The 12,548-nt window shown below is 45.5% G+C and overlaps 1 protein-coding gene and 1 non-coding gene across 2 annotated transcripts in view; both read right to left on the minus strand.

Moving 5' to 3' along the window:
- Positions 1–1,315: 1,315 nt before the first annotated feature.
- The window catches only part of TAF12 (TATA-box binding protein associated factor 12), a 38,995-nt gene continuing 27,762 nt past the window's right edge, over positions 1,316–12,548 (minus strand). The window contains exons 4-6 of the mRNA XM_059375946.1: positions 11,699–11,813; positions 3,433–3,521; positions 1,316–1,793 (exon numbers count right to left, since the gene is read on the minus strand). Of these exons, the coding sequence (XP_059231929.1) occupies positions 1,758–1,793; positions 3,433–3,521; positions 11,699–11,813 (240 nt within the window). The 3' untranslated portion in view covers positions 1,316–1,757. The remainder of the gene's footprint in view (positions 1,794–3,432; positions 3,522–11,698; positions 11,814–12,548) is intronic.
- Positions 6,909–7,039, minus strand: LOC132002381 (small nucleolar RNA SNORA18). Its single transcript, XR_009399867.1, has one exon. It is a non-coding gene; the product is annotated as a small nucleolar RNA SNORA18 (small nucleolar RNA).

Here is a 12,548-nt window from a genome sequence, read left to right on the forward strand (position 1 = left end):
TCTCTCTCTCTCAAGTAAATAAATAAAATCTTTAAAAAAAAAAAAAAAAAAAGAGTCAGAGGCTTAACTGATTGAGGCTGGTTTTCACTCACCTTATCACAAGAGCGCTCCCTGTGTTGGTAGCTAACAGTGCAGCCCTCGGCCCGGCCCAGGCCCAGCTCCAGCTCCAGGTCCAGCTCATAAATACTTGCTCAATGACCAGCCCCTCCCCAGGCAGGTGGGACAAGATTCAAGACAGGTGAAGCCACTTACCTTTCACACAGTGGATCAAGAATTGAGAACTTTGGACTCTCCCCCAGCTCTTTCCATTACACTGCCCGGATTCCTTTGTCCCTTTTTGTCCTCAGTGGAGGAACCAAAACTAACTCTGGATTCCTTCTTGGCTGTCAAGGTCAGTGCCTCGCTCCTACTATTGGAACTCGGCAGGAGGCCTTTTGCTGTTTGGTATCACCAACAGAACATCCTTTGAGAGTGTCACCCAGTGGCATTTGGAGGTTCTGGAAAAAGTGAAACCTTTCAACATCCTCTCCCTGGTGGTAGGCCACAAGAGAGACCTGGGGCCTCAACAACAGTGATGCCAGAGGAAGGGGGGAAGCTTGCTGCTTCTCTGGGTGCCCACTATGTTGAGACCTTGACCAAGAGCAACAGAAACAACAGCACAGCCTCAAGAGAGCTACGAGGTGTGAAGAGAGGGGTTCTGGGCTCAAATTCCAAGTGGGAGGGATTGAAAGCAAGGCATGGAGGATGTGCCCATACCAGTGACCCCTGGATGAACAGCCATGCCCTCTGAAGACCAAGGAACCCTCACAACCCAAAAGGGCTATGCTGGGCTCAGGATGGGATGAAGCTAGGTGCCACTGAAGGTCTTGACCTTGAGGTCTTAGGGGCCTGGTTTCTTCTGCATGATGATGCAGATACCGGGATCAGGGATATCAACAACTAAGAACAGACAAGGCACCTGCACAGATGGGCCTTTCCCCAGGGTACTGCCATCCTTTCTTAGGACCAAGGATGAACTCCAGGAGTTTCCGAAGGGTGGGTCAGAAAAGGCTTCGCCAAAACCAGATGCCTCTTCAGTTTGGGGTTCACGAGAGGTCACTCTGCCCCATTCTTATGGCAGAGAAACTGGACTCAAACTCCTACTGATGGTATGGCCTTCCTTGGAGTAAAAGAATAGAAAAATTCCTGGGTTTTTTCCTCCGTAAAGAAATGGCTAATGGTGCTGCCACCTGCTGACAGAGAGCTACATCCAGCCTTGCTTGTCCTTTTAACTGCCTCTGGCCTTTCAAAGGCTGTAAGCCATGTACCCTGTGTCTCTCGATTAATAACTTCTTTATTCTGGAAAAGCAAATGAAAGTCATATTCATATAAACACTGACATTACAAAGTACAGGGAGAGGGGGATGGGAGAAAGAAACACAAACCTCTACAAATCCTGCTAATACTGTCTCACCAAACAAGACCATAATGCTTTGTCCCATATTCAATCACTTATATAATAAACCACAAATAAAATCTTCTCTGGAAGATACATCGTTCCTCTTTGAGACGGCAGGGAAAAGGGACCGGAAGTTGGGGGAGGAGGCTTTATTCTTTTGGCAGATCCTCTCAGTCATTATAGATATTGCTGCACTGTTAATAAAAAATATATGCTTCTCTGTAAAGCATTAAAAAAAAAATCCAAAGATGAGATGGCTGAGGTCTCAGCTCAAGTATCTCCAAATACATTGTTGTCCATTCCCTGACCTTCCCATGTGTTATTTCTTGGTTGTTTTCCGGATCAATGCCATTCTCTGAAAGAAGAGTGAAATAACCAATTACACAGCTTAGAGTCAGGAACTTTCCCCGTCACCCATGTGGGGCACAGTCTATACCACAGGCTGGAGCCCTGGGAACCTATCCATACAGGGCAGCTCAGCAGGCTCCTTTGAGCCTGACAACAGTCTTCAGGGCCCCAGGAGATGTTTAGATAGCCCAGTGGACCCATTTCATTGACCAAAAGACCCAAACCGCTGTAGTCAGCTGTAGTAGCTGTAGGTCAGCAGAATGGCAAAAAAGTTAAAAACAGAAGATGACAGTTCTTGCCTTTTGGGGACTTAGGGGACAAGCCATCAAAGCCTGTGTTTTCTAGACTCCCCCAGCCTAATGTGAGGATGAAGAAAATAGGGAAGGGGACTGTGTCAAGCCTGTGGCCACACATAAAAGGGAGCTGACATTTCACACAAGACGACCTACAGTGAAGCAAACGGACACTAACAATTTCCACCACAACCCATCAGGGGAACATTCAGGTCATGGGTTTCAAATTTTACTATTACCAGCCACTGGCCGAATTACTGATCTGCTTTGCTTACTCTTTTTTTTTTTTTTTCTTTTTAAGATTTTATTCATTTATTTGACAGAGATCACAAGTAGGCAGAGAGGCAGGCAGAGGATGGGGGGGAAGCAGGCTCCCTGCTGAGCAGAGAGCCCCATGCAGGGCTCCATCCCAGGACCCTGAGATCATGACCTGAGCCGAAGGCAGAGGCTTAACCCATTGAGCCACCCAGGTGCCCCTCTACTTACTCTTTTGACTAAGAGATTGTCCTAATATTATGACACTTGCTGAGAGATAGATAGATAAAGCTGGAAAGTGGATTAATTAGGAAACAGAGCCAAAATGACCATTGTCTGGAGGGACTCCCTTCTGAAGAATACTATGGTCCTTTGATTCAGACTACTGGTGACTTCCCTGTAAGGGCTTCCTTTGTGAGGTCTGTAAACACATACACTCTAGAGATCCCAGGCTATGGACAAGCAAGGGACACTCAGCCAAAACCACACAATGTGCCCATCAAGCTTGAAAAAAGCTCACTTTTCAAACTGGAGCCACCAGTTAAATTAAGACTTTGTCAAAAGGAACTCATCATTGTTATTAGACCAATGACAGGGCCAGCTTGTTGCACAGTATAAGTGGGGTTAGGTTCTCGTACTGACCCCTCAGGTCTGCAGTCAGTCACAGGGATAGAGAACTAAGGGCAAGCTGGGACAGAAGCCAGAAGGCCTGGCACAGCAGCCTGGGTGCTACCTTCCAGCACAAGTATGGCCTCTCTTTCAATCAACCACAACGCAGAGATTTCATCAGGGAGAAGTGGAAGGAGCGAGTTCTACCCATATTAGAAGAAGCTACAATCAACAGCTTTAAGTGACACCCATCAGTGTTGAGAGAAAAAGCTGAGACCCCATGTGGGAACAGCAGAGAACCACAGAAGTAAATGACTGTTCTCCCATGGAGCCCTGCTGCCTCTTGCCCTCTCTGATCTTTGGTCCAGGGAGCGGAGCTTCCTATGTGGAGGAAGTGACAAGTGCAGGGACCGTAGCCATGTGCACTCCCTCAGAGACACAGTTCAAGGGATGGGCCGTGGCTGCCCTGGGGTTCTGACGGCTCCTCACCTGTTTGTGGGCCTCTGTGGTGCAAGCCTTTTTGTAGGGTCGGATTTCTTCAGAGCCAAATCCTGGGATCCACATGTTCCACTGGCGTTCTGCAAGGAAGAGGCCAGCACAGAGATAAGGGGACAGGGAAGGCAGCATCGGGGTGCAGTGTGACCCTTAGACAAGGGTCAAGGAGGACTCATCTGAGCGATCAACCGTAGTAATGAACAGCAGCCCTGCAGACGGGTTCTACGGAATACAAATGGGGGATCCCTTGTGGTGCCTCCAATGACACCATTCGACCTTTGTCGACAAAGGACCAAGGAATAACTGACTCCAGGCTGTGAGCGCTGAGCCCTCAGGTTTCCATGCAGCTCCACAGAAGCGGAAACTCCTGTTTCTTCAGTTGTCTTGTCTTTTTTTCTTTTCTTTTCTTTTAAAGCAGGCCCCATGTCCAACAGGGGGCTCAAACTCATGATGCCAAGGTCGAGTCACACACTCCACTGATTGAGCCAGCCAGGTGCCCCTTCAGTTGTCTTTTCTTTTTTTTTTTTTTAAGATTTTATTTATTTATTTGGGAGAGACAGAGAAAAAGCACACGCAGGGGGAGCAGCAGAGGGAGAGGGAGAAGTAGGCTCCCCACTGAGCTGGGAGCCCATCTCGGGACTCGATCCTAGGACCCTGGGATCACGACCTGAGCAGAAGGCAGATGTTTAACCATCTGAGTCACCCAGGCATCCCACTCCCCTACAGTTGTCTTACTCCTATGTTTAAAGTCACCCCTCTCAAACCCAAAGGAAGAGGAGGAGCAGAAAGGCATTCCTAGTATTTGGGAGTTAAGGGCCAAGTCCCAGCTCTGCTGCTTCTGCTGTGGAGCTGGAGGACGCTGGGTCTTGGTTTCTTCAGCTTTTACACGGCAGTTCACAACTGTAATAACCACCTCATAGGGTGGCTAATAGCATTCAAGGTCATAATGCAATCCCAGAGCCCGGTATAAAGGCACAGAGATACAGATATAGACATGGGTTATGTCCACACCACATGCCAGTGGGTATGATCATCCCTGTGAGAGTGTCCCCAGAAGTTCCAACAAGGCAGAGATTCTGATGATTTGACTACGTCAGTAATCACCATAGCTACATGGACCCCCCAGCCACAAATAAAAGTGTGTTGCACTCTAAGTATGTAAAAAATTATACTTACACAAGATTATTTAGGGAATAAGTCTACTCAAAAGGAGTTACGAACTTTATCATACTCCCCTAAACCCCTGAAAACACTTGTTTTACAAATCTGTTTTGCTCCAAGCACAACACTTACTTAAATCAAATTGAGCATTAGTGGTTTTCTAGTTATACTTTGTGCCTCATCTACAGTAACTATTGGGTGAATGAATGATTCATGTTTGGGTCTAGAAGAATTTTATATACAGCTCTCCTCCAATATTTTTTTTTTAAGATTTTATTTATTTGTCAGAGAGAGCGAGAGAGAGAGCGCACAAGCATGGGGAGAGGCAGAGGGAGAAGCAGGTTCCCCGCTGGGCAAGCAGCCCAATGTGGGACTCAGTCCCAGAACCCCGGGATCATGACCTGAGCCAAAGGCAGATGTTTAACCAACTGAGCCACCCAGGTGTCCTTCCTCCAATATTTCTTTGAAAATAAAAATCCTGAAGCCTTCTGCTAATAATATCTGTTGTCACTCTTGAAAGTAACACTGAGATTCTTCTTTAAAGTTTAATTCTTCTGGAATTAAACTTTACAACCCACACAAAGTGGCTCAGGATATGGATCTGCAGAGTCTCTTTAAGAAAGAGTGTTGAGGTGCCTGGGTGGCTCAGTAGGTTGAAGCCTCTGCCTTCGGCTCATGTCATGGTCTCAGGGTCCTGGGATCGAGCCCCGCATTGGGCTCTCTGCTCAGCAGGGAGCCTGCTTCCTCCTCTCTCTGCCTGCCTCTCCGCTTACTTGTGATCTCTATCAAATAAATAAATAAAATCTTTAAAAAAAAAAAAAAAGAAAGAGCGTAATGGGGTGTCTGGCTCAGTCGGTGGAGAGCGTGACTCTTGATCTCAGGGTTGTGAGTTCGAGCCCCACACTGGGTATAGAGATTACATAAAATAAATCTTATGGGCTCCTGGGTGGTACAGTCAGTTGAGTGACTGACTCTTGGTTTGGGCTCAGGTCATGATCTCGAGGTCGTGGAACTGAGTCCTAAGTTGGGTTCTGCACTTAGCAGGGAATGTCCTTAGACTTCCTCTCTCTCTGCCCCACCCTACCTGGTGCACTCTTTTTCTCTCTCTTTCTCAAATAAATAAATGAATAAATCCCAGGCACCTGGCTGGGTCAGTCGGTTAGGTATCCAACTCTTGGTTTCAGTGGAGGTCGTGATCTCAGGGTTAAGGGATTGAGCCCACATCCAGTGCACATTCAGTGCAGAGTGTACTTGAGATTCTCTCCCTTTCCCTCTCCCTGCTCGTTCTCTCTCCAAAATAAATAAATAAATAAAATCTTAAAAGAGATTAAAATTGGGGCGCCTGGGTGGCTCAGTGGGTTAAAGCCTCTGCCTTCCGCTCATGTCATGATCTCAGGGTCCTGGGATTGAGCCCCATATCGGGCTCTCTGCTCAGCAGGGAGCCTACTGCCTCCTCTCTCTCTCTGCCTGCCTCTCTCCCTACTTGTGATCTCTGTCTGTCAAACAAATAAATAAAAAATCTTAAAAAAAAAAAGGATTAAAATAAATAAATCTTTAAGAAAACAAAAAAAAAAGATTTAAATCTTAAAAATAAAGGTCACAGGGCACCTGGGTGGCTCAGTGGGTTAAGCCTCTGCCTTCAGCTCAGGTCATGATCTCAGGGTCCTGGGATCAAGCCCACATCAGGCTCTCTGCTCAATAGGGAGCCTGTCTCCCCCCCTCTCTCTGCCTGCCTCTCTGCCTACTTGTGATTTCTCTCTCCCTCTGTCAAATAAATAAATAAAATCTTTAAAAAAAAAGGTTGCTACCAGGCAAGAATGCACACATATTAAGTATGTGTAGCAAAATATTTAAATAAGCATTTTTTTTAAAGCCAATAAATTTTTATTTAAGGAGTTTTTACATGTGATTACTTCCACTGCCAGTCACTGCTCATCACCATAGTTCCTCCAAAGTTAGAATCATAATCTTCAAAACAGCCCTTTTAAAAAGAACTTGATCAATCCACAGTTGTCACTGTCACTCCAGAGTTCTTTCAGCTGGGCTTCTTGCATCTCCATTTGAATACGGACATACTTTAAGAACTCCCCACCTGTAATCTTTGGGATCCAATGTCTTTACTTCAGGGCCCTGTTTAGGGTCTGAGTGTTGATCTGTCTGGTTCTCAATTTCAAACACCCTCTAAATATGAGTTCAAATCATATTCACCCCTAAACTATCACCCTAGAACTGTACAGATTATTGGGATACACCAATACCTAAGATTTAAGAAACATAACTATTAGGTCAGAGTTTTAGCAGATAATGATAAGTGTCTTGCAGTTCTTTCCCACCGATCTAACACATAGTTCTGTGAATAAAGGAAACCACACAAATACTCTATGAGGCGTTTCCAACGATGTAGGTCTACAGAAAAAGCCCCATCGGGATAGACCTCAACTAAATAAGCATTTTTTTTTTTATTTTAAAGATTTTATTTATTTATTTGACAGAGAGAGAGAGTACAAGCAAGCAGAGAAGCAGGCAGATAGAGAGGAGGGGAAGCAGGCTCCCCGCTGAACAGAGAGCCCGATGTGGGGCTCGATCCCAGGATCCTGGGATCATGTCCTGAGCCGAAGGCAGAGGCTTTAACCCACTGAGCCACCCAGGCGCCCCTAAATAAGCATTTTTAAAAGATTTTTTTTTTATTTATTTGAGAGACAGCATGAGCTGGGGTGAGGGGCTTCAGGAGGGGGAGAAGCAGCCTGGTCCCAGGACCTTCCAGATCACGACCAGAGCCAAAGGCAGAGCCACCAGACATTCCTAAATGCGTATGTATTTATAGTTTATATAATATTAATGTAATAGCAACAACAATCATTTAGTGACTAAAAGGTATAGTGAAAATGTGTGGCATAAAGCAGCATTGTACAAAGCATTCCATGTACATTATGTCATTGAATGTTCACATTTCTCAAGACTGTCTTCAGAAAGGGAGCTTAGTCCATTAAGCAAGTGTAGGAAATTGGGTCAGAAGCAAACCCGGCTGTACCCCTTCCAGTTAGTCACAAGAGGTGGTGTCCAGAGTTTCCAGCCCCATTGGCAAGCCTACCTTTGTTGGGGTTGGTGGTGTGGAACAGATGTAGGTGGTCTAGTGCCACTGACTACCAGGTTCCCTAATTCCCCATGCTCCAATCCACTGCCCTCTGAACAATCTTCTGATTATGACTCAGCCTCCATTAGGCATACTACAGAAGCTGTCCTGGCCATGCAGACTTGTGAGTATTCTTGTCATTGTGATAATTACTCCTTACCTCTAATGAATAAACTAATATTCCAATTTTATTTAATTTTATTTTTAAAGATTTTATTTATTTATTTGACAGACAGAGATCACAGGTAGGCAGAGAGGCAGGCAGAGAGAGATGGAGAAGCAGGCTCCCTGCCAAGCAGAGAGCCCGATGCGGGGCTCGATCCCAGGACCCTGGGATCATGACCCAAGCTGAAGGCAGAGGCTTTAACCCACTGAGCCACCCAGGCACCCCTAATATTCCAATTTTAATTTCAATAATTAAAACACAAAATATTTTAAAAACAGGATGCTAAGCTCTAAAGTAATATAATTTGGGGTCGCCTGGGTGGCTCAGTGGGTTAAAGCCTCTGCCTTGAGCTCAGGTCATGATTCCAGGGTCCTGGGATGGAGCCCCGAATCGGGATCTCTGCTCAGCGGGGAGCCTGCTTCCTCTCTCTCTCTCTCTGCCTGCCTCTCTGCCTACTTGTGATTGCTCTCTGTCAAATAAATAAATAAAATCTTAAAAAAAAAATAAAGTAATATAATCTGTTGTGTGTGGGGATTTTGTGGCAAAATATACCTAAAATTTACCATTTTAACCATGTTTTTGGTTTTATTTTGTATTTTTTTTAAATTTTTTGTTTGTTTGTTTTTTATTTATTTGACAGAGAGAGAACATAGGTAGGCAGAGGCAGGTGGAGAGAGAGGAGGAAGCAGATTTTATTTATTTGTCAGAGAGAGAGAGTGAGCATAGGAGACAGAATGGCAGGCAGAGGCAGAGGGAGAAGCAGGCTCCCTGCGGAGCAAGGAGCCCGATGTGGGACTCGATCCCAGGACGCTGGGATCATGACCCGAGCCAAAGACAGCCGCTTAACCAACTGAGCCACCCAGGCGTCCCTTGTTTTGTGTTTTTAAAAATTTTTATTAAATGTGTGAATCATCAGGTTTACTTACACACTTCACAGCACTCATCACAGCACATACCCTCCCCAATGTCCATGACCCCACCATACTCTCCCTAACCCCCTCCCCCAGCATCCCTCGTTTGTTTTGTGAAATTAAGAGTCTCATGGTTTGTCTCCCTCCCGATGCCATCTTGTTTCATTTTATCCTTCTCTACCCCCCCCACAACACCCCAACCTTGCCTCTCAAATTCCTCATATCAGAGAGCATTTTAACCATTTTTAAGTACACAGTTCAGTGGCATTCAGCACATTCACATTGTTGTGCAACCATTATCACCAACTATCTCTAAAACATTTTATCATCTCAGAGTGAAACTCTGGGGGCCCCTGGGTGGCTCAGTGGGTTAAGCCTCTGCCTTCAGCTCAAGTCATGATCTCGGAGTCCTGGGATCAAGCCCTGCATTGGGCTCTCTGCTCAGCAAGGAGCCTGCTTTCCACCCCCTCTCTGCCTGCCTCTCTGCCTACTTGTGATCTCTCTCCATCAAATAAATAAATAAAATCTTAAAAAAGAAAAGGGGGGTGGACTGCAGAGAGGGAACGCCTGGGTGCCTCAGTCCTTAAGTGTCTGCCTTTGGCTCAGGTCATGATCCCAGGGTCCTTGGATCGAGTCCCACATCCAGCTCCTTGTTCAGCAGAAAACCTGCTTCTCTCTCTCCCTCTTCGTGCTTGTGCTCTCTGTCAAATGGATAAAATCTTAAAAAAAAAAAAAAGAGACTACAGAGAGGGGGAGACTGTGGAGTCCCAGATTGGTTTTTTGTTTGTTTTTTTCAAGATTTATTTGAGAGAACGAAAGAGAGCAGGAGTGGGATGGGCAGAAGGAGAGGGAGAGAAAATCTCAAGCAGGCTCCTTGCTAAGCCTGACTCTGGGCTTGATCTCATAATCATGAGATTACAACCTGAGCCAGAACCAAGAGTTGGACACTTAATTGACTGCACCACCCAGACGCCCCTGGAATTCCAGCTTTGGGGGAGTTTCTAGCCCCAGTATCAGACTTGGACTGGTGAAACTCTGTTATAGGTCAAATTGTGTCCCTCAAAAAAGACATGTTTAAGTCCTAACCCCCAGTACCTCAAAATATACTGGAAACAGGATTACTGCGATATGATTAATTACGACGTGGTTGTACAGGAGTAGGGTGGGCCCTTAATTCCATATGACTGGCATCCTACAAGAGGAGAAGAGACAGAGAGAGGGACACATGCAGGAGAGAAGGCCACGTGAAGGCCGAGGCACATACAGAGTGATGCAGCTATACGCAGAGAATGCCAAGGATTGCAAGCCACCCCCAACAGCTAGAAAAAGGCAAGGAAGTCTTCTTCATAGAAGCATTGGAGGGATCGTAGACTTTTGGCATCCAGAACAGTGAGAGAATATGTTTGGTTGTTTTAACCTCCCTAGTGTGTGGTGCTTTGTTATAACAGCCCTAGGAAATGAATACACCTTCCTTCAAAACAATCTCGGACCAAGGTACCACCTGACTTTAATTACATGAGAGACCCTCAGCAGAACTGCCTAGCTAAGCCCCTTCAAGCCCCAGACAACTGAACAAAATAAACGACTATTACAGGGGCACCTGGGTGGCTCAGTGGGTTAGGCCGCTGCCTTTGGCTCAGGTTGTGATCTCAGGATTCTGGGATGGAGCCCCGCATCGGGCTCTCTGCTCAGTGGGGAGCCTGCTTCTTCCCCAACCTACCTGCCTCCTTGTGATGTCTCTCTGTCAAATAAATAAATAAAATCTTAAAAAAAAAAAAAAAGACTATTACATTTTTAAGCCACTGTTATCATTTTAAGTTTGTTATCTAATAATAGATAATTGGAATATCTGTCCTGTTATTAATACTAGCAACATTAACCAGGAACTGTTACTCCACCGAGACTCCCAGTACCTCCCCAAGCCATAGCTTCCAGTCACCAGCAAGGAAGCCTTTCAGTAATTATTCATGGGCTGATCTATACTGAATCTTGTAATAACTTCTGCCTCATTCAGTTGGCCTTCATACTCACAAGACTGTTCACTTTCTTCTGAGCACACTGTAACCAATGCAGATGGGGGCTTACTCATTTCCCAAGTGATGATGGTTATCGATGTTAGTCAAGTATCTCTCAGAAAAACCAAGCTTGAATTTAGTGTGTCTTAAGTTGAAAAACAGAATATAGAATTATATGTACATTATGATTATAATTTTAGGGGGAAATGGATAAACAGGCTAAAAACTGCAAGAGAAAAACTACTATTTATTTATTTATTTATTTATTTATTTATTTTAAAGATTTTATTTATTTATTTGATAGAGAGAAATCACAAGTAGATGGAGAGGCAGACAGAGAGAGAGAGGGGAAGCAGGCTCCCTGCTGAGCAGAGAGCCCGATGCGGGGCTCGATCCCAGCACCCTGAGATCATGACCTGAGCCGAAGGCAGCGGCTTAACCCACTGAGCCACCCAGGTGCCCCGAGAAAAACTACTATTTAAATGTTGGAGACATAATAGCTACATTTACAAAACTCTTACTTTGTGCAGGGCCCCAAGCCAGTGACCTGACAAATGTAACCCATAATTCTCATGATCACCCTGTAAGGATGATACTATGATCTCTACTTTACAAATGAGGAAAACAGGCTCTGAGAGAAAGTTAGGAGAAAGGACAAGGTGATACCAATAGAAAATGGCAAACCCATGCCTGGGCTCATTCTCCTGACCATGGATAGATTTCTCTTCTCTGTATAATGCTACCATTGAACAAATACATCCATTCCAGAGCCCCCAAAAGTCTAATCCTGACATGAAATCCTCCCGCTACCTGTTCCTGGTGGTCCTCAAGGAGCAACAGTGTGGATGCCTCAGGGAGGAACAAGACGACATACCTAGATGCAGCTGGACATCCTTCACCTCCAGGGTGCTGGACTTGCGATGCCGAGCAAGCTGGCAGGCTGCCGTCACCACACTCTCGATAAAATCATCAGCAATCTGCAGCAGCATCTGGGGAAGACAAAAGTGGGGGAGAGTAACCATGACATTGGCAGAGCAGGCTCCTGTTGCTGAGACAACTCTGTCTGCTGGAATCACATATTTAGTTAGGCTGTCTACTAGAAGGCCCGGAATCAGCATTTGGGCTAAGGTGAGGACGAGGAGGAGTGAGGACAACACTAGAAACACATCAACTCGTTAAGCAGGTTGAGTGCAACTCACAAGATTCTGAGGACGTTACTCTCTGAACTTTCTATCTAGAGAGATCAACCAGTCCAATCCCTCACCCTCGTATTTTCTTTAGAATTAGGTGGGAAAACAAAAGTGAATCATTATACTTCCTCATTCACAGTCTCCTAAAGCATTTTTATTTCCATTAATCTCACCGAGACCTTATAGTAATCCTGTAAAAAAAAAAAGTGGGGCATGGACTTTATCCTCCTTATATACAGAAGGGTGCTAACTCATAACCATACAAATGCTAAGCAGTGGAACCAGAATTTGACTTTGAGGTTCCAGTCCGAAACCTGGGTTCTTTCCACTTCATTATCAATTATCCTGGACAACATGAACAGTAAAGTCACAATTCTGGGGATGCCTGGGTGGCTCAGTTGGTTAAGCAGCTGCCTTCGGCTCAGGTCATGATCCCAGCATCCTGGGATCGAGTCCCACATCGGGCTTCTTGCTCCGCAGGGAGCCTGCTTCTCCCTCTGACTCTGCCTGACACTCTGTCTGCCTGTGCTCGCT

The sequence above is a fragment of the Mustela nigripes genome, chromosome 14, assembly GCF_022355385.1.
Source record: "Mustela nigripes isolate SB6536 chromosome 14, MUSNIG.SB6536, whole genome shotgun sequence".
Lineage (NCBI taxonomy): Eukaryota > Metazoa > Chordata > Mammalia > Carnivora > Mustelidae > Mustela > Mustela nigripes.